General features: G+C 42.7%; 1 protein-coding gene across 1 annotated transcript in view; it reads right to left on the bottom strand.

Annotated features, from left to right (window-relative positions):
- Positions 1–3712: 3712 nt before the first annotated feature.
- b4galt7 (xylosylprotein beta 1,4-galactosyltransferase, polypeptide 7 (galactosyltransferase I)) overlaps positions 3713–26623 on the bottom strand; it is a 40839-nt gene continuing 17928 nt past the window's right edge. The window contains exon 6 of the mRNA XM_026329586.1: positions 3713–3915. Coding sequence (XP_026185371.1) covers positions 3901–3915 — 15 coding nt within the window. The 3' untranslated portion in view covers positions 3713–3900. The remainder of the gene's footprint in view (positions 3916–26623) is intronic.

The following is a 26623-nucleotide window of genomic DNA, read 5'->3' as shown; positions in this document are numbered from 1 at the left end:
GGGAGTTTGGCCTGGTTCAGCCTGACGTTGCTGTGTGGGCGTCAGTATGGATTTGGGCTTCCGCTGGGGTGTATGGACAGAGTGGACGGTGGAGGGTTGGGGTTGGATCACGGAGGAATGAAGGTCACTGTGGGCTGGCAACTCCATGTGGGCATTCAGACCAGTCACAGATGAGGTTTCAGTTTAGCTGAACTAGTTTCAGGGATGGCGGCTGTGTTTGTATCTTCTCAGGTTGTTTTGCAGCTAAACCTTGAAATACATCAGAGATAGAGAAAGACTGAACCTACAGCCCTTCTGTTGTTATTCCAGCTTTTCTACCCTGTGTAAGCAAAGTCCACTCTGTCAATGAGCCCCCCCCCCCGCCACCTGGCCAAGGTCAGAAGAAGCCAGTAGTGGTTTCCAACAGCAGCCATGGAGGAGTCTCTGCAGCTCAAAGTGGGAACCAGTGGCTGCCAGAGCCAAGAGGCGGCGTTCTTTAGCCCAGAGAGAGTGGGACAGAGAAAGACCAACAACCAGGGTTAACATGGCTTTGGCTTTTTCACATGGAGAGAGTTCTCATGTGGATCCAAAGGACTCACATTGGATCCACATGAGGCCTTCTTCTTTCTGGATGTGTTAGCATCTAAAGCTAACCTGTTGGTTTGGTAGCATTAGCCACCTAGCATGGTCCTGACTGGACCTTTGGATTGAATGGGTCTGATGTGAGTTTGGGAGGAAGTGAAGCTTTGGGGTAACAGTGCTTTGGGTCACATTAGCAGGAACCAGAGCGTCTACTGGACTGACACATTTACTCCTCAGTCAGCTAACGCTAGCTTTGGACTGGACACTTTGTCCCAACCAGGCATCCGTAGTTCATGTTGTATTTTAGATGGAAAGGCCCTGATTCCACCTGTGCAAAGCATTTTAAGTGTCACAGGCAACACTAAAGGGGCTGGTTTTCATTTTGTAGCAGGTCAGCACATTTAAAATAAATTAAAAGTCAAGAGTCCAGTGAAGAAGATGCAGCCAGGCTTTAGTCCAGTCACTGTGAAGTTGTAGAACATAAGATCACAAACCTGATGAATCAGATTGAGACCAGGGTTAAGACAGTAACCAAAAGGGAGAAAGATGAGTAACTTGGTAACAGACTACAATTTAGACTTTGGCTTCCAGAAACAATAAATGCAGCAGGTTTTTTAGGTTTTAGTCAGTACCACGCAGTAAAACAGTAAAAGATATTGAAAGGAAAAGAAAACATATGCTTCTATTTTTCAATATCTTGCATATAAGACAATAATATGCACAAAAACCCTCATATGCAAAAGATTCATAACTTGTTCACACATGTTCACACATTTGATCTTTTTTTTGTGTAAACAAGATAAATACGTGCCCACAAAAATAATGTGTGAAGATAACAACCTGTGCAAAACAGCTAAAAAAACCCACAGTCTTATTGACGTCTGTGTCAGATTAAAAACTGCAAAATATGGAAACTACTGTACTCTCATGAGCATTGGTATAAATAAATGTATTACCTCTTAATGACTTCAGGACATAAACATCATAATTAAATGTGTAACAGTGAGCGACTGTGTACAAAAATAAAAAGTCAGGTTTCAGGAGTTTAGAGGCTTTTTCAGGGCAACTGTGAAGCCAGTTGGATTGAAATAAAATAAAATAAAGACCCAGGGTGAAAATGAGCTGGTGGCTCCTTATTAATCATCTGTGTAGTGGAGAACTACAGTATTTACAGTATATATGTCATTGTTACAGGTGGACTAAGGGGGTCTCGAGATCTGTGCACCTGGTCTGGTTGGTGATCTAGATAAACGAGCAAAGGAGGAGGAGGAGGAAAATAGAAGACAGATATCATAAGCAGATATGAAGAACAAAGCAAACAATAAAGGTAGGAAGGAGAAAACGAAGCAAAGATGAAAAGTAAGATGGAAATACTTCAGTAAAATCCAGCAATGAACTGTAGGAATTACACAAAACAACTCTAGTTCTTCAGAAACCAGCAGAAAACAGTTATTTTTATCATCATACTTCAATACAGATTTTGGCACTGGAGGTGGAATAGTTGGTCAGCAGCCTAGTTGGCCGGCATCTCCATCTCCATTAGTTCTTCAGGAGGAATAAGGAACATATGGATGAATCCGGATAAATGCCACCAGAGGGAATACTTGATATTTTGAAATATCCTGAAATGTCAAGGCCTGGTACAGAGATGTGGCTTTGCCACGGTCCTGTTGCCTTAGTTATTTGCATACTGGGTAAAATCTGATGTTTGTAAAGAGGATGTTCTGTGTAGAAATATGGTTCGCACAAAATATTCAGGTAAACAGTGAATTTTCATAAATGTGGCAGAAAGTGACAAACGCCAGCAGAGTTTTCTTCTACAGAAATGAAATGACCTGAAGTCGTGTCTGAAGATAAGACCGTTTGTGTTCCCAGCAGTCACAGTCGAGGAGCACATGGTCCGCCTGTTCGTGGAGAGGAACGGTTTCATTTCATGCAATAAATCTCTCGAATGGAGATTTTTGTAAGAAAGTTGCACGTTGCAGCAGGAACCAAGTATTTACAGAGCCAGCCTGTTCTCATTCCCACAGCAGCTACTGATGCTACAGGGTCATCAACAGAGAGCAGGGCTAACACAGTCGCCTCTGTGCCTCACATTTATTTTATTTAGCAAACCCAGTCCTGCTTCCTGCTGCACTGGATGGTCCAAAAAATGGACCACAGCCTTTTCCAGCTCTGCCTTTATACACACACAGTTTGTTGGAAGGACTCCTGGAGGAAACTGTTTGTATCCATTTCCAAGTCTTCATTTCCTTCTACTGCAGCAGCAAAGATGGAAAAAAGCCATCACTGCATCTCTGACATTTCACTTCGCTTTGGACCAGTTCAGCTTCAGCCCTGGACCTGAGCTTCCATGTCAGTGACACCTGGAAAGGACACACTGGTGTCTGTGCTCACCTGGATTACGCTGTGTGAATAATGCACTGACTATCAAGTTGTGTCATTTTCTGCTTTTGCACAAATCCTTAGTTGTTGTTGTTGTTGCCCTATTTTTCTGCAGAAAGACACTAAAGGTGAAGAATCTCGTGTTTTATTTCAACAGGCTGCAAATTGTCTTAATTTGTGTCTGCTGTTAAAGATCTGGGAAGAGCTTATCATAAACACAGTGTGTGATCTGCAGTCTGATCCTAAACCTCTCCCCTGGTTTGGTGTTTCTGGTTAACCAGTTGCCACGGCGCCTGTGGTGAACATCTTAAGTAAACAAAGAACCATTGCGCAGTTACCGACAACAGACGTCTGTTGCTGATAAATGGCAATTATTGATTTCCACAGAGACCACAGTACTGCTGTCAGAGCGAGGAAGGCTCACCACACACTTCAGATCTTTATCTCCCACTTCGTCAGATGATTCATGGTGAGGAGCTGCAGGAACTTGAGGTGGTTCAGTCATGAAAACTCACAGGGACAGAGAGCAGGAAACACTCGTGGGTTTTAAAACAGGAAAAGCTCCAGGTAATACTGAATGTTCAGTCAGTGTGGAGGGAAAGAGCATTTGGTTTTTGGCAGGTGTTAATTTCTGCAGCCACAAAAACATCAAACCTGATGAAAACAAAATTTCACATTCAGCAATTTGTCAAAGTCCAAATAAAGTGTAACAAACTGAAAGCAGGAAGGTGTCTGGGCTGTAGAATCGTCAGGCTCCGGGTTATGTTTTAAAGAATGGAGTCAAACAGTGGACTTGGACTAACGGACGGGATGTGAAGAACTCTGCAGGGCACAATGCATGTCTGCAGCTGCTGCACATTATTAAGCATGAAGAGTCAAACTGCCTACAGGCACACAGGTTGTAACTGTAGCATCCAACCTGTAAATCATCCCAGGTCCCTCCCAGTTGGTCTGTCAGAGACATGCATCCTGGAAAACACAGATGAAATACTGTTAACATGCTGCAGAGGTGAAGTAAAAGCTTCTAATAATGTGCAGCAACATGTTTCCAGACACGTGTCAGTGGAGGCAGCAGGCAGCAGCGTCTGAGCACTGACCTGAGAACAGGGCACAGTCCTTTCTGTGCAAACCTGCTCAGATTAAAGCTCGGACTCTGCGCTTTAACGTGGAATTCATGATTTGATGTCAGATTGGATGTGTTGAAGCACAGAACCTGGAGCAGAAACTAGTCTGGACTGTAGCTCAGTCAGAACTTGGTTTTCCAAGATCCGTGACCCTAAGACGTCAGGAATTTGCTGTTTAAGTCCAGTTTGTGTGCAAACTGCTTTCAAACGAAAAAGCTTCTTCATAGCTCAACATCCAATAACTAGTTTAGCTCTCAATCTGTATTACTCCGACTAAAGAGCGAACATGACAGGAGATCAATGGGAAACCTGTTTTCTGGTCTCGCAGCAGAGCCCAGAAGTTGTGGTTTCACTCCAACCATCCTGTTAATTACAGCCTGAGCAGCAGGACTTTATCACTCTGAGCATCCTTTAACGTCTGACTCTGCATCAGATCAACTAAAACCTCTGGACCTTCAAAGCATCTGGTGGGTGCAACAATAAGGAGTGGGAAACATTTATACTGTGGATTTCAGGGTTTAACAGAGTTGGGTGTTATTTTCCTTGACAGAAAGGATGTAAAGTGTAAAAGTTGTGCAGGTTTGAACAGGAAAGGTCCTAATGAATTGCAGGATATTTCATGCATCAGCTGTTGCAACATTTGTGATGCTGGTCTGGGGCCTCAGGAACCTTTGGTGGCTGAATCTGTGTGGCTCTGGTCTCTGCTGGAGCAGGACTCCTACTGAACTCCTTTGTTTTGGTGCTTGGACTCTGAAACGCTTTCCAAAGCCAGAGGAGAGGAGCGAGAGCGCGGCAGAGAGGAGGACTCCAACAGACAGGGAGAGAGAAAAGCAAAATGAGCGTTTAGCCGCTGGTGTGAATTGCCTTTCGCACCAGACAGATTTCCTGATCCCATAATGGCTCGGGCTCACGTTTCCTGGTGCAAAATCTCGGCGGCGCTTGTGTCGGCTGCACATGCTCCGGAGGCCTAATGAGGCAGCATTAGCCAGGGGAGACGCAGTAATTAGAGCCAACGTCAGCGCCGAGGACAGATGGCACGCTAAGACAAGCCTCTCAACTTCACCTCCGCTCTGTGTGTGTGTGTCTGTCCTGAGAGAGAGGGAAGGAAAATGTGTCAGAAGAGAGAAGAGAAAGACGGAAGACACGTACAAATGTGTTGGAGAAATGAGGGAGAACAAAACAGAAAGAGACGATTTGACACAATAAAAATAGAAAAGGAAGGAGGGGGGGAGAATGCACGACATGGCCAGAAGTATGTGGACAGATGACAACCATATAGTAATCACTGTTGGAAGGAGTACTGAAAGCCTTTACTGCAGTAACAGTAGAAATACCACAGTATAAAAATCCTCTGTTTACAGTAAAAGTCCTGCATTCCAAATATTAATGCAGTAAAAGTCCAAAAGTATCATCATCCAAATGTACTTGAAGTATCCAAAGTAAAAGTGGTCATTGTGCAGAATGGCCCATTTCGCATATATACTTCTAATTTGAAGTACTTTATATACCGCTGGGTAGCTGACGTTAACTACCTTATATACTTCTAATTTGAAGTACTTTCCATACCGCTGGGTAGCTGACGTTAACTACCTTATATACTTCTAATTTGAAGTACTTTCCATACCGCTGGGTAGCTGACGTTAACTACCTTATATACTTCTAATTGAAGTACTTTATATACTGCTGGGTAGCTGACGTTAACTACCTTATATACTTCTAATTTGAAGTACTTTCCATACTGCTGGGTAGCTGACGTTAACTACCTTATATACTTCTAATTTGAAGTACTTTCCATACCGCTGGGTAGCTGACGTTAACTACCTTATATACTTCTAATTGAAGTACTTTATATACTGCTGGGTAGCTGACGTTAACTACCTTATATACTTCTAATTTGAAGTACTTTCCATACTGCTGGGTAGCTGACGTTAACTACCTTATATACTTCTAATTGAAGTACTTTCCATACTGCTGGGTAGCTGATGTTAACTACCTTATGTACTTCTAATTTGAAGTACTTTCCATACTGCTGGGTATCTTGGGAATTTCCCCCCAGGGATCAATAAAGTTTGATGATCAGTCTGTATTTTGTTGGATCCATCTGATTCTGAAAAGGAACTAAAGTTATCAGATAAATGTAGAGCAGGAAAAAGTCCAAGGTTTGACTCTGACATGTAGTGAAGTCCAAGGATGAAGTAGCAACAAGTGCAAATACTCAAGTAAAGTACAAATACCTCAGAACTGGACTGAAGTACAGCATGTGAGCAAATGTGGATAAAAAAGGAAAAAAGTGAAATGTTCAAGGAGCGAAAGGAAGAAACTGATCAGAAGAAAGAGAAAAAGATAAGATGGAGTGTGAGGTTTGGACAAGGATTTAGAAGAGGCTGCTGAAAGAAAGAAGGATGATGAAAAGAAAGAAGGAAAAAGAAGGGTTGGATGAGAAGGGAAGAATAAAGAAATGAGAGAAGACAGAAGACCAAATGTGTCGGGAATGAAAACAGGGAGCGTTGGAGAGAGACGAAGGGTGAGATTGTGGAGGAAGATCGATAAAAATAGACTGAGAGGTGAGGAAGGAGAGAGCATGATGAAAGAGGAGGAAGAACGAAGACGCAGGACAGGATGAAACAAAAATAGACGAATAGGAGGACAGAGAAAAAAACCTAATGAGGAAACGTAAAAGACGAGACAAAGCAAAGAGGACACGAGAAGATGGGAGCTCGTCTTGTCTTCAGCATGTCACAGTCTCTCAAAGACGATTTATCGCCACTTAGCAGCTCCGCACCTGCCTTTCAGCAACACTGATCAGACACAAGAAGAAGAAACGCTCTTCTTTTTCACCGCTGAGAAATCGGTGACTCAGATAAATTACGATAAAGTGAAATGAAAGAACAAAAGTTGAGAAAAGAGAAGATGCGATAAAAGGGGCTGAGATCATTTTAAAGAACAGGAGATATTATGGCTGCTGTTCGGTAAAGCATGAAACATAAACAGTTGATCAGCCTGTACACGATGAAATGACCACGGCTGCTGGGTCACGTGGTCCGGCATTAGACAGGTGTTCCTAATAAACTGACAACTCAGTGTATCTATATGTCCACCTGATCTCACCTATGATCTCACCTGAACATGAACCTGAACAACAAAGCATCACTTCTTGCTGATTTTTCCTTTGGTAAAGTGAAACCCAGGTGTGTTTCTGGGCTCTGAACAGAACCATGTTAGCTGCCGCCCCCTGTTTCCAGTCCTTATGCTAAGCTAAGCTAACTGCACCCTGACTTTGGCTAAAGTAAAACAAGATCAGATGAAAAGACAAGTGAGGATTGAAAAAGTCCTTTAAGTGAACTAATCATTGACAACACTCCACCTGTATTTACCTGTCAAAACAATAATTACTCCACAGTTCACCTGAATTAACACGTGCTTTCTGCAGGGTCCTGAGTTGCTTCCAGGTTAACACGGTTTATCAGAGCTCGCCCTCCGCCTCATTATCTTGTCCGTGTCGTCTCCTCAGGTGTTGTTGACGTACATGATTAATTTGCCGTGGTCAACCTGGCGTCTCCAGGCGGATTCCTCATTAACAGTGGGCATGATAACATCATGTGCAGTGTTACAGCTCTACCTGTCCTCGACGCCCCCTCTGACACTGTGGTTTTGACTGTACATAATTATCATTGTCACTATTTTCCAACGTGTTTCATGAGCGTGTTGTTGATGGTAATTTATTGTTCATGTAATCAAATATTGCCGTGCTTTCTGCATTTGCCCGGTGGCACGTATAGTGTTAATTAGGCTGCAGGAGAACAGTGTGGATGGAGGGAAAAAAAAGAAACGTGGAAAGTTGTTGACAGCCAATCAACTTCTCACTTTCAGAGAGAGATAGAGTGGTGTAAATAGTACAACGAGAAACACTGGTGGCAAACGGCTGCTGATCTGCAGCCAAGCAGGGCCTGTTTGGTATCATTAGCAAGTTTTTTTTTGGGAAGGAGGGATATTAATATGATTTGTCATCTCAACTTATGAACATATGAATCAGTGTTTACTAACGAACATGCAGCTCTGTCTGCAGGAATCTGAAATCTTCATGTTGGATCAGAGGATTTTTAACAAATAGCTTGTTGTTTGAAGTACTTGATGGGTGTCGTGCAAACACATTATACAATATTAGCATTTTGACTGGAGGAAAAAAACGTTCAATGCTCATGGCTCGGCATTTTTGGTGCGACTGTATGTTGCAGAAAAGAACACGCGCAGACGAAAATGGGATTTCTGTTAAAAAAAAATTGATGAAATAAAGAAAAAAACGAATTTTCTCTGTTACACGCTGCATGTTGATTATATCTGCAATATCCAGATCACTGTTTTTTTAAGTATGTACTAAAAGAAAAAAAATATTTACATCTTAACAAATCACGAATATGTAAAGTCAAGTATCCATGAATCTGAAAAATGTAAAATATCAAAAGTGAAAGTACTGCACAGTAAACAAGAACTGTAGCTGTCCCCCTAGAAATAATGCAGCAGAAGTATAAGGTACAGTAGCATAAAATAGTATAATATAATCATTATACTGTGCTGTGTAAATGTATTTGTTTTCTAACACCAGTGATAAGATACTTGACCCCAAACGTTTCCACATTTAGTTTTACCAGTAAATGACACTTTCCTGTGGAAAAATAAAACAAGGCCACTACAGGGAAATACGACTGACGGCTCCAGCTGCAGACACTCGACCAAACCGACCGTCCGACCATCAAAGCGCCGATCGTGACCTCAAACTGCACGTCAGGCTGATCTGGCAGAACTTTGGCCTGGTTCTAAAACGAGTGTGTACGACAGGGAAGCCCGGTGGGAACAGAACCACCAGCCCTGCTCTCCTCTCAGGAGGGAAGCAGCCACCTCAGCTGCTGACTGTAGCAGTGTGACACACAACCACACACCAAACACAACTACAAACACACAGTCGCACACACACACACACACAGGGGAAATGTGCAAAAACACACAAAGCAGCAAATTAATGTACTCATACACGCAGACACATATCCTGAATCACGCACCAACACCTTCAGACTACATTTTTACACCTGCAGCACAAACACACAGTGTATACATCTGCAAACACACACACACACACACACACACACATACACACACACTCCCATTTTACAAACACCAGAAACTTTGCTGTTTTTACCCCTTTCACTGACACACACACACACACACTGAAGACTTTACTGTCCAGACTGGAAATTAGCCTCGTTTGCTGAGTCGGTACACTCTGGTTTTTCACTTCATTGAACAGCAGCCTGTTATTTACAGCTTACACCTGCCCTCTCATGCTAGTTGTGCCACAGTGGTGGGCACATCTGGCACTCTGCTTCTGTCCTGTCATTCAGTTTAAGGTGCCTTTGGCCTTACGCCTTCCCTCTAACTAGACGCAGGATGTTCACATTTCACGTTAATAGTACAATCAAAACGTTATAATTATATATATTATTATACTCTAAGCACATGTTGACAAAATGCATTTTGCAGTTCACCTTTATTGTCATCCTACATCTAGAAAGAAACTGAAAAAGGGAATATTAGAACAGTTAAACATGAGCCTAAAAACCAGGTGTGAACGCGTGAACAGCCTTGAAGCTGTGAGGACCAGACAACATGTCCCCACAACCACAGAAAGACACAGTCAGTTAAGACAATTATGAATGTTACTGTACAAATACTAATATTTTGTGGTTTTAGTGAGTGATCTCAACAACTATACAACAATATATATAATTCTAATTATCAATAACCTTGTGTATGTTAACATGTGGATGTAAATCATGTTTTGTGACGTGTGTTTTCTATACACACGTTTTATGTTTTCATGTACTTCTACTACGAGCACAACTGTAGTTTTGTGAACTGTCAGTAATATTGATCAGAGTTAACTAGACAGGTAAAGACTAGACGGCTGCCTGTTGTGTAGTAACAGATGCTGTTTGATTTTCAGGTCTGACACATGAACGCAGCCTTTTTCTTATTTTCCAAAACCACATTGCCAGACTTAGCTGCACTGGCAGCTTTGTTTCATTTTATCACCAGGTTCAATCATCAGGACAAATATTATCATTTCCACTGAGCCGAAGCTGATCAGGGTGTGAGTGATGATGGAAATACCTCTGTGTCTGTGTTCATACGCTCCCTTCAATTTCTGTTGCGTGGGTGTGTGTGCATTTATGTTGTAATTGTGCAAGTGTGAGCATTTGGGGGTAAATGGAGTCCATGTTGGGGGGTGAAAGTATGAAGGCGGCAGCACGGAAGGCCCTGAGCAACAATCTGCGGTGACAACAACATGCTATCTTCATTATCAACTCTCTCCCTCTCTCCCCCCACACCTTCCTCTCTGCAGCCTGCTGAACAGCTGAGGTGTCAAAGCTAAACAAGGCGAGGATGAAGATGAGGAGGAGGAGGAGGAGGGGATGATGGTGGCGGGGTGGTGGAGGTGGTGCTGGGGGGCATTCTGGGTAACTGGACAGGATTGCGTTCCCACCAACATCACCAGACCACTTGGGAATGGAGCCTAAACACATATTCAGATCATCTATCGGTTTAACTGTTGAGGTTAGTTCAGGTGTTTCATTTTCATGAAAGACCAACAGGAAACTTCCTGTTGTTTCAAATCAAAACTGGCTTAAAACTGTCGCAGATTATTTATCTTTAAATCCTCGCACTTAGCCCTGATCCTGATCCGAGTCCTAAACTTAAATATTGAGTTTGGTCTGATACTTTTATTTACTTGAGCACTGATAAAATATGTAATTTACAGCTGTAGCTGCTAAATATGACACAATACATTTCTCATAAGCTGCCAGATCCAAATACTGGAGATCCTGAATACAAACAATTTATTAAATTACGGATCTGATCTGAATGGAAGTTTAACTGGAGAATGTGACTCTGTGATGAGATCCTCTAAAGAGAAGATGTCTCACTCTTTTGGGAGATGTTGAACTACAGAAACAGTCCATTTTGTTTGTGCAGTGGTGTCACACAGTGGAGCTTCTTTCCTCCCAGAGCTGCCAACAAGAGTTCAAAGGGTTATCAGAGGTTTGTAACCGACACCACGTATCAGTTTAACCTGTTTCATGCAGTGATTGTGGCTTTAGTCTTGTTTTTCTACATTTTTCCTGTTTCCAACACCCTTCATCAAGCTAACCCTGACAATAGGTAGCATGACCTGGACACTGACCTCAGTGACCAAAGCATCCACCCTTACTAGCAACTACATTCCCTTCGACACTTGGTTGACAGAGCAAATTAGCGGGCTATAAGCAGGAGGTTTAGGGGACGGGGCCGACGTGTAACCTAAACACAAAGAGACTTCATGTGCATCGACTAGGGGCTGGTGTGTAAAAGGATTTTACCTGCTGAAGCTGATTCCTGGAGGGACAGCGAAGGATCAGTTGAGATGTTTTGACCTTTGGAAAAGCACTTTAGGTGGTAGTGTGTGTGTGTGTGTGTGTGTGTGTTTGCAGTTAGCAGTGGACGACAGATTGGCCCCTGAGGCGCTGCAGGTGTTTGAGATGAGAAAGAGAAGGAGGGAGCTAAAGAAAAGACGCAGAGGAAGAGAAATGAAAGAAACACCAGGAGAAAAAAAAACAGACAGCTAGAAAAACAGAGGGATGAACTGAGTTAATATATTTTCAGGTTTCAGCAAAACACTCCAGAGCTGGATCATCTAATGGAGCACGGTGATGCCACGCTGAAAGCTAATAAAAACGTAGCCAAGCCAAACCTTAGTTATTCTTCTGTTGTCTGTCATTTTTCTATTTTAACCTATTAATAGTTGATATGTATATTTCTCGGGGTTACTAGAACTACGCAGTGACAATGAAAGCATCCTCTTATCTTATTCTTTCAATGTTTTCTTCTAAATAATCTTGTCTTTCTCCTCCCTGCAGGCTGTGACCCAACCTTTTCTTCCCTAGTCCAGTCTGAACAGGTTCCCTGGACTTGGAGAAGCTTTAGGATCACGTCTCTGAGAATTTCTTGTTGGGTTTTTCATTGATGCTTCCCAGTGTTGTGATCTACGGCACAGACCAATAAGCTAAACCAGGTTCTGGATTCACATTACACTCATTCATTGTTACTGTCAGTCTCTGGATGGGCTTTGTGCTGAAGAGAAAAAAAAATCAGCAGCTGCTTCCTGTTACAACAAAACCTTTGAAGCCATGACAGAGCTGGAGCACAAGGGGATCCTGGGTATATTTGGCGTTGGCGTGAGGAGTTCAGGCATCAAGAGGCTCCTAGTAGAACCACTGCTTCTTCTCATTGACAGGAATCAGTTTGCATGTCTTGGGATCCTGGAGGAAAAGATGTGTCTTTATGTTGCTGCCACCTGATAAACTGCAGAAAACAGCTGGATGAACTCCAGACTCTTCTGGTGCCTCAGGACGTAGTTTATCGTGTCACTTTATGTGAAGTACTAATGGAAACGGTACTAAAAGCAACCGGGGCTGCACAAAAACCCTGAGTTCTTATTGTAGCTCCAACTTGTGATCTTCCAGTTACAGGACGGTGTGTCTCATCACAAGACGCCCCTGCCATCATCTGCTGCTAATTACTGCACTAACAGACGGTCGGCTCTCCCACACCTATCAGACACCACCAGCACACTGGCAGCAATATGTAACAAGACAGATAATTTTGGAAAGTCAGCTCGTGCAAAGATTTCACAGTTTGTCTCCTAATGTTCTGAGTCTCTGGCTCTGACTTTCAACTGTGTACTGTCTGTACTGCATGGAGGCCATGTAATAGTAGTAGTAGATATTAGACTGTGTACTGTCTGTACTGCATGGATCTCCTGTAATAGTAGTAGTAGATATTAGACTGTGTACTGTCTGTACTGCATGGATCTCCTTTAATAGTAGTAGTAGATATTAGACTGTGTACTGTCTGTACTGCATGGAGGCCCTGTAATAGTAGTAGTAGATATTAGACTGTGTACTGTCTGTACTGCAGATATTAGACTGTGTACTATCTGTACTGCAGATATTAGACTGTGTGCTGTCTGTACTGCATGGAGGCCCTGTAATAGTAGTAGTAGATATCAGACTGTGTACTGCCTGTACTGCAGATATTAGACTGTGTACTGTCTGTACTGCAGATATTAGACTGTGTACTGTCTGTGCTGCATGGAGGTCCTGTAATAGTAGTAGTAGATACCAGACTTTGTACTGTGTGTACTGCAGATATTAGACTCCGTACTGTCTGTACTGCATGGAGGCCCTGTAATAGTAGTAGTAGATATTAGACTGTGTACTGTCTGTACTGCATGGAGGTCCTGTAATAGTAGTAGCAGATATCAGACTGTGTACTGCCTGTACTGCAAATATTAGACTGTGTACTGTCTGTACTGCAAATATTAGACTGTGTACTGTCTGTACTGCAAATATTAGACTGTGTACTGTCTGTACTGCAGATATTAGACTGTGTACTGTCTGTACTGCATGGAGGCCCTGTAATAGTAGTAGTAGATATTAGACTGTGTACTGTCTGTACTGCAGATATTAGACTGTGTACTGTCTGTACTGCATGGAGGCCCAGTAATAGTAGTAGTAGATATTAGACTGTGTACTGTCTGTACTACAGACATACACCATCATATCTGCTATATCTGTATTTATTGATCACTGTTCGTAATCGATCACATTTCCCAGCATGACTGAGCTGTAACCTGAAGTTTCTAGTGAAGGTCTGATGTGGTCGGTTCCTCTTTGCTTTTCCTCTGTATTTCCTTGGATCAATGACCAAAATCTATATGTGGTCAGTATAAATGAAAGATGGACGCCGCGTCACTACTACCCCACTATGACGATGCCACGACACGCAGGACAACACCAGGCCGCCAATCAAAGCTGTCGATCATCTAAACTACACCTGTTTTATAATCTATCAGAAAAATGACACTTTCACACCCAAATCAGCAGAATAATATCACAGATCAGAGCGGGGAGACCTCAGGGATCAGAACCAACAATCCTGCTCCGTGACCTCGATCATCACCACCAGAACCCGGATCATTTGAGGGAAAACCATATGTACGTGCATCTGCTTCCTGGGACTCCAGCAGAACCACGGACACTCAACAGCGATGCCTTGAGCCACCGAAGAGATTTTAAACTGAGCGGCCATCTGTCTTTCTCCTCTCTGGGTTCTTCTTGGCACCCGAGGGTGCAGCCTTTGGAGGGGATGGGGGAGTGGGAGGGCAGAAGGAGTCGCCCTCCCCTTGACACAATGAGACAAAAAGAGTCTCCAAAGAGAAGAAAAAGACAACTGCTCATCCAACCAACCCTGCTGAGACCAGTCCCAGCTCATCAGAGACAGTTCAGCTCTGGTGACGACCAGTTTAGAAAGAAAGACGGTAAAATAAATAACTCCTGAGTTACTGGCTGTTTCTTCCTTTTATCCTGAGTTGTTGAATCTTTTATTACTTGTGGCACAAACTATCAGCCTGAACATTTTCTTTGTTAGTTTGATGACAGCACTTGGTCCCTGATCGTGGTCTCCCTTCCTGTCGCCCCCCTTCGACTGACACCACTGAGGGGGGAGGCTTTCTGGATTGAAGGATTTGGCAGAGTTTAGTCTCTGAGAGTCCAGCGGAAATGGGAGGACAGGTTCTTCAAAGCCTCCCTGCCTGAACAGGAGAGGCCATAATGAGGCTGAAAGAGCTGGGAGGAGCTCTGGAGGGCCGGCCCCCGCCAAACAGACGTGACATGAAACTCTCATCAGGGCTTTCTGAGCAGCTTTGCTTCAGACAGGAGGAGGCGGCTGCTGGTGGATTTTGGAACAAATCCATACGCGTTCAAAATCAGCGAGGAACCTTATTTCCACCTCCTGATGTTAATGCTGTTCACTTTTAAAGGGAGATGTTTCTCCCCCGTGGCACCATTGATAACCCCCCTAATGACCTGCGTGAACGCAGCCTCGAGGAATGTTCGCTCACCTTTGCAGAGGAAGTGATCAACACAAGCCCTTTCTGCTAATTGAGGAGAGAAGAATACGGTGCGCGCCCCCGGCTGCGGCCCGACAAATGAGAGAGGTGTTTAGAGAATAAGAGGTGGACGGGGCCCGACAGTGGGGGCCCAATTGTCTCTGTGCAACACGAAGGGGATCAGCAACTGGGAGGGGAGAGCAGGAGGGATTTCTGAACAAATCCAAAAGGAACAAAGTGGGATTATCAGGTTCCCAGCGGCATGGGGCTATTCCTCCCATAACGTCATTAGACGGCATTAAAGCTCTCTGCTTTTCTGTCCCTTCACATGAGTGAAACCCAGAGCAGTCCTGCAAGAGATTAGTCCACTACAAGGTCTAATTGACAAGCAGGACTGCGGATCGTCAATGAAGTGATGTTATCCCTGCCGTCGCTTTGAAACAGCAGAACAAGAGCGGCACAAAAAGGATTAGTAACGCTGATAGCTGCGGGGGAAAAGAGGAGTTTAACTTCCTCCTCAGGAGTTTCTTTACTTCAGATTAAGATATTAAGGAATGCACCGCGTTAAACCTATTAGCATTTTATTTTCCCCACCTTTACAGCTATATCCAGCATATTTTTTATCAACATAATAAGGAAACTTGTAAATGTGTCTGCTGGGTGTCTTTAAAATGTTTACTGACAACAGGTTCTCTTTCCTCAACCCTAAAGGAACAGCTGTACATGTATGTACCAAATGTGATTTGGAACAAATTAATGACAGGTCCCAAAATCAGCAGCATCACCACAAAGTTATGACAATGAGGATCAGACCCAACAGTTTCCTCTTATAGAGAATTACTGACTAAAATAACATTAGTTCAAACCATCCGCTCAGATAAACATCCTGGTAACAACAGGAGCTAACGGATGTGGTTTGGTTTCTAAAAGTTTTAGTCGTGTTCACATTAAAAACGTCTTTCTCTGATGAAAACTGCTGGTCCAAATGTTTTTCATCAGTAAAAACTCTGTTCCGACACACTCTGGGGAACGGACACACTGTTGGACTGTAGAAAACTAAACTTCCTTTGGATAATCTCAAATAGCTGTGTAGCTCATGTAGTTTTCTCTTTTCTATTACTAATGAACAGCAGAGTCAAGTCAGACTCACCTCTCTGCTGCTTTCATTCACTAATTAATCATGATCTTTCTGATTGTGTCAGTGAAACCTAACACTCCCTGCTGTTGTTTCACATTAAAAGCCTGCCAAGAAAGCAAGGAATCAAGTCTTTTGCGACACTCTAAGACACTTAATTTGAAACTTATTTACAAGAACTAAGATCACACAGTTTTTGTTCTAATAGTTAAATGTTTTGGGACGTTATTTCAGCTAAATTTAATCGCACGTTTCACTACAGCACCATGTTTCCTCCAACATTACTGTGAATCTAACAGTCATGTATATTGGCCATTGCAGTGATTATAACCACTGGCTCCTGACAGGTGCAATCAGCCATCAGGCAAGAACACAGCAGGAACTCCAGAGCGACCACCTGATTTGTTCCTGTGTCCACTATAAAGCTCATTTCAACTCACGGCTCTGCAGAGAAAGCAACCATACCTAATGTCCCACTTGAGCCCCCATAGTCCAACGCTGTAATTAAAGGGTGATTAAGAGGCTGGAGTCGATGAATGGGAGCTTAAATAGTCTAAATACCCCATGCTGCTCTGCTGTTGGACACAGCGTGGAGGACTTAATTGATTCAGGCTAATCAGTGGTCAGAATTAAAACAGTCACAGTTGTCTGGGAGAGACGAGGGTGTGGGGGGGGGGGGGGGGGGGGGGGGGGGGGCAGTGAGAGGAAATGAGGGAGGAGAACAGAAGGTGGAAGTGAAAGAAAAAAGAGGAGGAGGAGGGAGGATGTGTGTTATTGTGGAGGGAAGAAGCAGCTCGGCAGAAGGCGTCTTGTATTATCCTGCATAAATTAAGAACGCTCACACACACACACACTTTACAAACACACTGGCGGATATTAAAGGAACAGTTTGTCGGACAATTAGGTGATATGGAGACTCATTAGCGTGGAACGTGATGGCCAACTCCACGTCCAACTTTGGCATCCTGACGACTCTGCAGCACCAAAGATCCAAGTTACACCAGCGTTTTTGATGGGGTTGTATTTTTGTGCATATCAGCTCCAGTTAGATGATGTTTTACTCACCAAATGAGACCAGAACCAAGTGGACTTTGATCAGAGAGGTTGGGAATAAGCGCTGACCTATTTGTTTTGAGATCTGAGCTGATATGAGCTAAAAAAATGAAACAGAGTGAACGAGACACTGCTGGCAGATTTAAAAATAGACATCTCTATAATGTCTCGCACCACAAGACTGGTTCACATGTACGACTCATTTTTAAGTCTCTGCAGAAGACTTAGTAACGATGTAAGCTTTCACCACCCTCCTGCCCCGACTCCTTCCTGCACCGCGTGCCCTGAAAACCTCCAGTGTGGACCTTACAGCAGGATGCTGATCAGCCCCAACCACCTTAAAGAGCTCTGCATTAATCATCATAACTGACCCAGACACCACAGGATGTTTGCCCCTCACATCTGTTCTTCTAAATGTCACCACTAAGCTCTGCTAACATGTTGACAAAACACATTACACTTCCTACAAAGTCTTCAAAATAAAAGCATCTGGCTGGTTTGTCAGTGGGAAGCTTTTAATGTGAAGCAGCACCAACAGGAAGGGTTAGGTTTGTGTGTTTGCAGTAACTTTCAGTAAACAATGAAATAACTGGTTTCTAAAAAGCAGCAACAAGAAGACCAGAGTGAAACTAAACTCCGAACCACCAGAGACTCAGGCTGATGCTGCAGACGTCCAAAGAGAGCTGGACACAGAGGCTCCTGTACTCAGGGAGGAGACTGCCAGGGGCCAGCTGTGGTCGCCTCTGATACCAAACAGGACCAGAGCAGTGGGGCTGGGTCCTGCTGTGAGCCTGTGGTGGAAACAAGTGTCACCCCGGTTTGACTCGGCACAGCACGGCTGAAACCGAACAACCAGGCCTGATGGACAAATCCTGTACTTCTGCAGGGGTGGAAGATGTACCCAGATCCTTCACTGCAGTAACAGTAGCAGTACTACTCTGTTAAAATACTCCATTATAAGTAAAATCCTGCATTCAAATCCTACTGACAGTATTATCAGCAAAATCCACTTAAAGAACAAACCAAAGTGATCCCATCGGGTCACGGGTTCAGTCCAGGCAGCAGCCTGAGCAGCAGGTTAACTGCCTGAGGTCCGAAGCGCAAAAGGCTTTCGGCAGCATATGTCACGTTACACAGTCGCACTGCTCAATGTTAAAAAACGAGTAACTTCACCCAACAACAACAACAACGCTGTGAAAACACGACGCAGCGCGGAAAACAATGGCTGCCTTGTGTGCCGGCGTGTTTGGCACGACTGCCCCGTGAAATATGTCACGGCAACATGTTCGGCCCCAGAGTGGAAGTGAAGTCGACGCCTCCAGTTCTCACAGAGCGAGTAAACTGCAAATGAATCACAAGTGACACACACATGAAAAAAAAACTGTCTACAACTCACAAGCACACACATTACCATGCATGTAGTATATTAGACACACGCACACGCACACACACACACACACACACACACACGCTGTCACACTCAGTCATATTTAGGCCCAATAACAATCAACAACTTGTTTTTTTCTGCTGCAGAATGACGACATGTTCATTATAGCCCCATCACACAACACAATGTGTCACAGCTGATATACACTCACAGATACATTCAACAGTTACAGTCACAAATGAATCTCAAAATGATATTTGCAGACTGTGTTTCCTCTTATTTCTGCGAACTGTTAATTCTACATTTGGATCCATGTGTTTGTTAAAGCTCAAAACACAAACCTCACACTTGACTCAACATTTATCTTAAGACCCAGCACCGCTCACCGCAGCGTTTCAGAGAGCAAAAGCTTCGGGTCGAACCAGTTCACAGGAAAAACAAAGTCGACATTTTGTTTTTGTGGCCACTAAACAGTGAAACTGTGTGTTTCTGTTTACTGAGGAGTCACGGGAGAAAATTAAAGAATGAAACTACACATTTCTAAGCTGACGCCCCTGCAGTTAAAGGCTCGTTTTGGGACTTTTGCCTTATCTGACTCAGTCTGTGCAGACTAGAATACCTCTTGAGGGAAACTTGTAATATTGGGCGTTATAAATAAAAATGACTTTTAAAGAGTTACGTTTTCAGTAGGACCCAGTGGACATGGAGCTGAGAGCCACAGAAAAAAGACTCTTGGTCTGCACATGATGAAAAGAAACACACAGGATAAGACCAGATCCTTTTCCATGCAGCTTCTATCACTTCAGTGTATCTGCTTTTTGGATTTTTTATTGCAATTGCACAAAAGTGGCCGGTGGTGCAGGAACACCGATACCTGTTGGTCACACAGGAACATAAAGCCTTCCTGGTTTACTTTAGGAAAGGAACCTCAGTTCTTTCTGAGCTGCTGAGTGTTTGCACCATCATTAACTGCTTCAGTGACTGTTGACTCAGTCATGGTGATTTCCACAGATATGGGTTCAGCCTGTGGTTTTCGGGCTGCTTTCTTTCTATGAAACAGGGTTCAAGTGGGTGTTAACAGCTTAAATAAACAGCAGTCGCGCAGGTGAGAGTTACCTGCAGACACGTCAGCAGGTTGGTGCAGAGCTGGGGCCTGTACCGGGGGATTTCTACTTCATTTCATGCAGGTGTCACTGTTTGGTGTTCACGGTAACATCTTACTGTCCTGTCTGATGCGCTCAGTCTTTACTAGAACTCTTCTTGTTTTAAGCTGCGGTTTATTCTTTAGTCCAGTGGGGTGTCACAAAAGTTAATTAGGTCACAGGAGTCCGGTACTTAGCAGTGTACACAGCTAGAAAATCTTCTTCTTCTACGTTTGGTGTTCAAAAAGAAATGGCTGCAGCCTTCTCACTGTAAACAAAGCCTAGGGAGAAATACTATATATACTGAATATAGTTTCTTCTTACTGAGTTTTTTTGGGTGCTTGATGCCCACGATGCAGTGGGAGGAGGATTCTTGCAGAAACAGGATCGAACGCTCCCTGTGGATGCGTGTCCTTTTGGAGAATTTACTCAACGTAGATGTAGCCTGGACCTAATGAAGCAGTTTTAGTGGGATGAGAACTTGGGAAGTGTCAGGATGACGACCTCAAGCCGGAACATGCCGGTTTGACAGTAAAGTTTTTCTTACTGGAGTTTTGACCTTTTTTATTCCTCCAGGCAGCTTTTCACTATAGGCCACCAGGAAAACCTTCCACTACCAGACTGGAGTCAAAGCAAACACCTGTAACCAGACTGGGTGTAAAAACATCTCTCACCTCTACAGTTTTCCTTTACATGAAATATAAGCAGGATATTGTCTCCATGTGACTCCTGAGAATCAGTTGTACAGTTGAGTATCACATGACTTAATTATTACTTGATATTGTTTTGATGTGTGTGTGTGTGTGTGTGTTTTGAAGCAGCTGCTGTGCATTGGTCCCTGACGACATCGCTGTGGTTTGGTTAATGATGGAAGCCAAGCTGCAGGTACAGATGGCCGAGAGGAGACAGTTACCAGCAACACACACACACACACACACACACACACACACACACACTGTACAGACACAGCTTTTAGACATGACACCTGCACTTAATGTTTTTATTTTGGAACTAAATCTTTGTTTTAGTCAAAAAAACGATAAAGGATAAAAATATTTTTTTTATCAGTGACGTTCGTAAGACTTACAGTCAGTTTATTAGGAACACCAGGCTCATTTTCCATGACTATGGGTAGTTGTTGATGGGTGAGTGGAGCTGCACGCCCTGCACACCGACTGATCATTCAAACAACATGTTATTGCTGCACAATTATAAAAAAGGCATAAATGACATTTAAGAATAATAAATGTGAAGGTTCAGTTTGACTCTAATACAAACGAATCCTGGAGGCAGCACAGTGGCAGACGTGTCGTTCATAGTTGTATAGTCTGGGCTCTGCACACACCCACACTGAATAATACACATCCACACACCCAGCGGCTCAGCAGCACGTCTGTGACACACTTGGCAGCAGTGTGTGTGTGTCTTTATGTCACTGCAGGGACACGTTTTTGCTCAGTGTCATTGTTGTGAGGTCATGCTGTCTGAGGGTTAGAGGTCCAGGTCAGAACCAGGTTCAGGTCACAGTCAAGGAAAAGCTTGGGGTTGGTTGTGATGGCTGAGGGGCTGGAGGTGCACTATGTTGGAGAGGGTCCTCACAGCTACAGAAAGACTGTGTGTATGTGTATGTGTGTGTGTGTGTGTGTGTGTGTGCGTAGCCACACGTTAATTGTGACCCGTGGGCTCTGTGTGAAGGCTTGGTATAATTATCTGTGTAATTGTCGTGTATTTTGTAAAGTGCCAGATCATTTAATTCAGGATTAGCTCTTCTCACCTCCAACGGCCGAGGGCGGTGCTCTGCTTTCACCCCACCCATACACACACACACACACACACACACAGGCGTCTCCAGTGACACCTCAAGGTGCTGCTGCTGCTGGTTTCATAAAGAGGTAAAGTTGTTTAATCTCATCTCACACACAAATACACACACAGTCTCCTGCTCTGTCATTCTTCCTGTTGACACATTTGGGTATCGAGTCACCTGCGCACACACACACACACACACATGCACACACACACACCCACACCCACACCCACAGACACACACACAGACAGCCAGATCTGATACGCACACATATCTACTGATCAAACACATTTTCTTGTGTTGCAGATGTTCCAAGAAATGGACAAAGCCGCCATGTTTACCAGCCTCGATAAACACATCCAAACACACAGGTCACTGATGTACTTAGCAAGTGTTTGCTGTACAGAATAAAGAGGTGTGATCAGTTTCAGAGTGGGTTCTGAGGCTGAACAGCTGGATGGAAATATTTGTATTATAAAGATAGAAAATTAAGTATCTTCTTTTTTCCCCCTGCTTTTTGATGTTTTAGATTTAATTGGAAAAGGATAAATTCACATTTTACTCTTTATTTATAATAATAAATTATAAGAATTTAAAAATACTTTTGCAAATAACCAAAACTGACACCTGTCATTTCCTAAAGTCCTCAGATCCTTCCCTGCGGCTCCAAACGGGGCTCAGATGCTTCCAGTTTGCTTTCATCCTCCTGAGACGTGTCTAGACCCTGACTGGAGTCCACCTGGGACAGACTGATTTGAAGGTCAAGACAGAAACCCGGACCAGAAGTCCAGAACTCTCTGCAGACTCTGTGATCAGACTGTGCTAAGACACAGATCTGGACCAGACCAGGGAACAGAACCAGGGGATAGAACCAGGTCTGAAGCTCCGAGTCTTCCCAGGAGCACAGTGGCCTCAAGCAAACAGAAGAGATTATTACTTCTGACAAAGTGAAGGCTGAAGTGAAAGGTGCAGCTCTGACTCATGTAAAGTTAATGTGCCAGTGATTTGCAGTAATTTGGTCAAATCTGTGAGATGTGACACACTTTGTTGTTTTTTCTTCACTCCAGAGCAGTTAATCCTCTAAAATCCTGTATTCAGGCTACTGAACACTTCCTGAAGCACTCCGATGGCAGAGTGTGTGTGTGTGTGTGTGTGTGTGTGTGTGTGTGCTGTAACACACCGATCAGACTGACACCAGTGAAACTCTATAGCCTGTTTAATCGGCCAGTTCTCAGTCACGCTCATGTTGACTTTAGCTAAACCACAGAGGCAGCGAGGACATCACACTGTGTTTGTGTCCGTCTCTGTTATTTGTTGTCGAGTGACTGAAGACGAAGAAAAGGGAAAAAACAAAATAAAAGTTTTACTTTTAAATATTATTCATTTAATCATTATTTTAAGAAATAATCTAGTTTTACACATTCATTCATGAATAACATTTTATTTTGTCCATTGTATTAAACAACATCTTTAAGGACCTTAGGGTGTCTTAACTTTGGATATTGTATATCATGGTGGTAATACTTTAATTTATTTTCAAATGTTATTTTGCAGAAGAATGTTAAATGTACTTGAAGTATCCAAAGTAAAAGTAGTAATGTTGGAGCTGGTAAAGGTGGAGCTGATGTTAACTACCTTATTTACTTCTAATTTGAAGTACTTTATATACCGCTGGGTAGCTGACGTTAACTGCCTTATATACTTCTAATTTGAAGTACTTTATATACCGCTGGGTAGCTGACGTTAACTACCTTATGTACTTCTAATTTGAAGTACTTTATATACCGCTGGGTAGCTGACGTTAACTACCTTATGTATTTCTAATTTGAAGTACTCTATATACCGCTGGGTAGCTGACGTTAACTACCTTATGTACTTCTAATTTGAAGTACTCTATATACCGCTGGGTAGCTGATGTTACTACCTTATATACTTCTAATTTGAAGTACTCTATATACCGCTGGGTAGCTGACGTTAACTACCATATATACTTCTAATTTGAAGTACTCTATATACCGCTGGGTAGCTGACGTTAACTACCTTATGTACTTCTAATTTGAAGTACTTTATATACCGCTGGGTAGCTGACGTTAACTACCTTATATACTTCTAATTTGAAGTACTCTATATACCGCTGGGTAGCTGACGTTAACTACCTTATATACTTCTAATTTGAAGTACTTTATATACCGCTGGGTAGCTGACATTAACTACCTTATATACTTCTAATTTGAAGTACTTTATATACCGCTGGGTAGCTGACGTTAACTACCTTATATACTTCTAATTTGAAGTACTTTATATACCGCTGGGTAGCTGACGTTAACTACCTTATATACTTCTAATTTGAAGTACTTTCCATACTGCAGGGTATCTTGGGAATTTCCCACCGGGGATCAGTAAAGTTTGATGTTCAGACTGTATTTGGTTTGAGTCTGAACATGGATTCATTTACTGTATATTGTTTGTGTAGCTGCTGTCTGTGTCTTGTACTACACAGTTTTTAAACACACTTTAAAACTATGCTGCAGCATTTTGACTTTCTCATAACATTAATGTGTTGCCTTGTTTTGCATATTACATTTATAGCAATTTGACATTTAAGAGCCTTTTGTTGTTGGAAGACAATCGCTGTGCTGCACCTCAACTACCCAGGCAACAACAGCTGGGAGTTAACTCAACATGCAATTAAAATTCCTCAGCCTACTGATGGACATGCATATAAAGAAAAGTCGCACCCATGTACATTAATCCATTTATACACACGCACGCACGCACGCACACACACACACACACACACACACAGTTGAGCCGAGTCCAGAATAAACAAGGCGTGTGCTGTCAGTGTTTACATACCACAAAGATACATGATTGGCATTTGGCATGTACTGCAGTTTCCTCTGCTGAAAGGATGTTTTACACACACACACACACACACACACACACACGTAATGTTAACGAAGAGAATTGTACATGACTGACGAAGATGAAACTTGCCACCTCATGCACATTACATGTTTCCAGCTGTGCCAACCCTGCAGAGGAGAGAAAGACTCATAATGTATTAGTCAATGTTTGTTTTCATTAAAACTTGCAGCAGATGATTTTCTGTTTGTAATTCAGCCCAAATCCCATCCAGAGACTAACAGCAGCAATGAACGTGGTGCACTCAGCCTGATGTTTGACCTGCTGCTTCCTCCAGCCCAACAAAGCTGCAACATACACTTTGTTATTGTTTTACTGGAATATAGTGAAATTACTTCACCCCGTTAATGATTAACCTGCTGATCTGAAGTGATCAATCCATTAACCAAAAGTATTTTTTACTATTTTCATAAGGATTCAACATAATTTACTGATTGCAGCTTTTGCTTTTCCTTTAAATTTTAATTTATTTATTTCTAATGAATTTGAGGTTTAGACTCTTGCTTGTATTGTAAATGCGTCACTCTGTTTAATTATAATCTGCATTTCTCTCAACCTTTGACAATATTGTGTGATTCTTTTTAATAATCAGCAGATGAAACCAGAAGAAAACGGTTTAGGTCCCGACTATGAAAATAAAACACTGCTCCAAGAGCAACAAGCTGCTCACACACTGATCAATGAATAATAATAATCTAATGATGTACTGCATAATAGGGAGTACTTTTACTTTCTATACTTGATATACAATATTTAATATTGTATAATATTCTTACAGTGTGGTATTAGTACTTTTACTTGAGTAAAGGACAGAGTACTTTCTCCACCACTCTGTCCATCTGTCTGCATCTAATAATCCATCCATCTTGGCAGGTGTGCACAGTGGTTTTGTGATCATGTGACTCTCTCCACACTGTGTGACATCCAACAACTCCACATTTATCACAGCCGTCATTCACGCCGTCACTGTCACTCAGGTATGTTGATAGATGGCATCGGTGACGATTTGTGTCAGATGACTTTTAATGGATGTTTTGAAGAGTAATTTACGGCCACTTGTCACATCCAGTTTACACCTCTAAATGCCAAAGCTTCCCCTCCCTCCCTCAGAAAAAGAAAATGCTTTCTGTGACTCATCTTGCTGCTAAAATACCTGTTATTATCCTCGACAGGTATGAAGACTTATAACCCCCAGCCAGTCATGTTAGGTAATTTCCACATTTTCATCTTTCAAAAGCAAACATACCACCGTGCAGCACTCGCTCGAGGTGTCCTGTCCGTCTGTCGGTAAATTTACTACCAGGCCTCTTCTGTCTGCCTAAATATACCATTACTTTCACATTTCCTTCCTGAAGATGTGTGCGCCTCACAGAAGAATAAAGATTCAGCTACGTGACCACACAGATGGTGCAGTTTGGTCATTTTGCATGTATATTACATGTTTAATGCAGGTTGTGTGATTACTATTCATGCATTAACAACATATCCTCATCATGTTAATATAAAGCATGTTCCACGTTTCCAACACTATGTATTTGCAAAGGTAAATTAGCATATAAATGTACTTTACAGGGATGTGTGTTCTGGCCTTCATACGTTATGTCAGTGATAATAAAACAGGATGAATTTTGCAGCGGTTTTGTTGTCATCAGGTGAGTAAGTATAGAAATTTGGTCAAGGCCTTAAGCGGCACCAGAAAGCTCTGGGAGAAAGAAGAAATCAGCCACACATTAGGGAAAAATTCTGTCACATTTTATAAGTCAGTGAACTGGAGGCAAATCTGATATCAGGAATGATCTAGTTTGTAATATCTAATATTTGTACTGTTTAAGGGACTTCCCTGACCTGACTGCTGCTGTTTTGTGCTTGTTTTGGGCACATTTGCTGTTTGCAAGCACCTCCAGAGGTTCATTCATCTAACAAAGTAAAGCTAAGGGAAAACTTCTAATAAAGTAGTTCATCAGGGAATGTGTTTAGGTCCTCTGTGGAGACAATTTAAACACCGACCTTGATTTCATGCTAACCTGCGACATGTTTTGTTGTGACCTGATAAAGGACTTTAACAGCAAATTAAAGAAAAGATCAGCTGAAGGCTCATGGAGCTCTAATGTGTCAGAGTGTGG

Source organism: Mastacembelus armatus, chromosome 10 (genome assembly GCF_900324485.2).
Source record: "Mastacembelus armatus chromosome 10, fMasArm1.2, whole genome shotgun sequence".
Classification (NCBI taxonomy): domain Eukaryota; kingdom Metazoa; phylum Chordata; class Actinopteri; order Synbranchiformes; family Mastacembelidae; genus Mastacembelus; species Mastacembelus armatus.
This window is presented reverse-complemented; position numbering and strand designations above follow the sequence as displayed.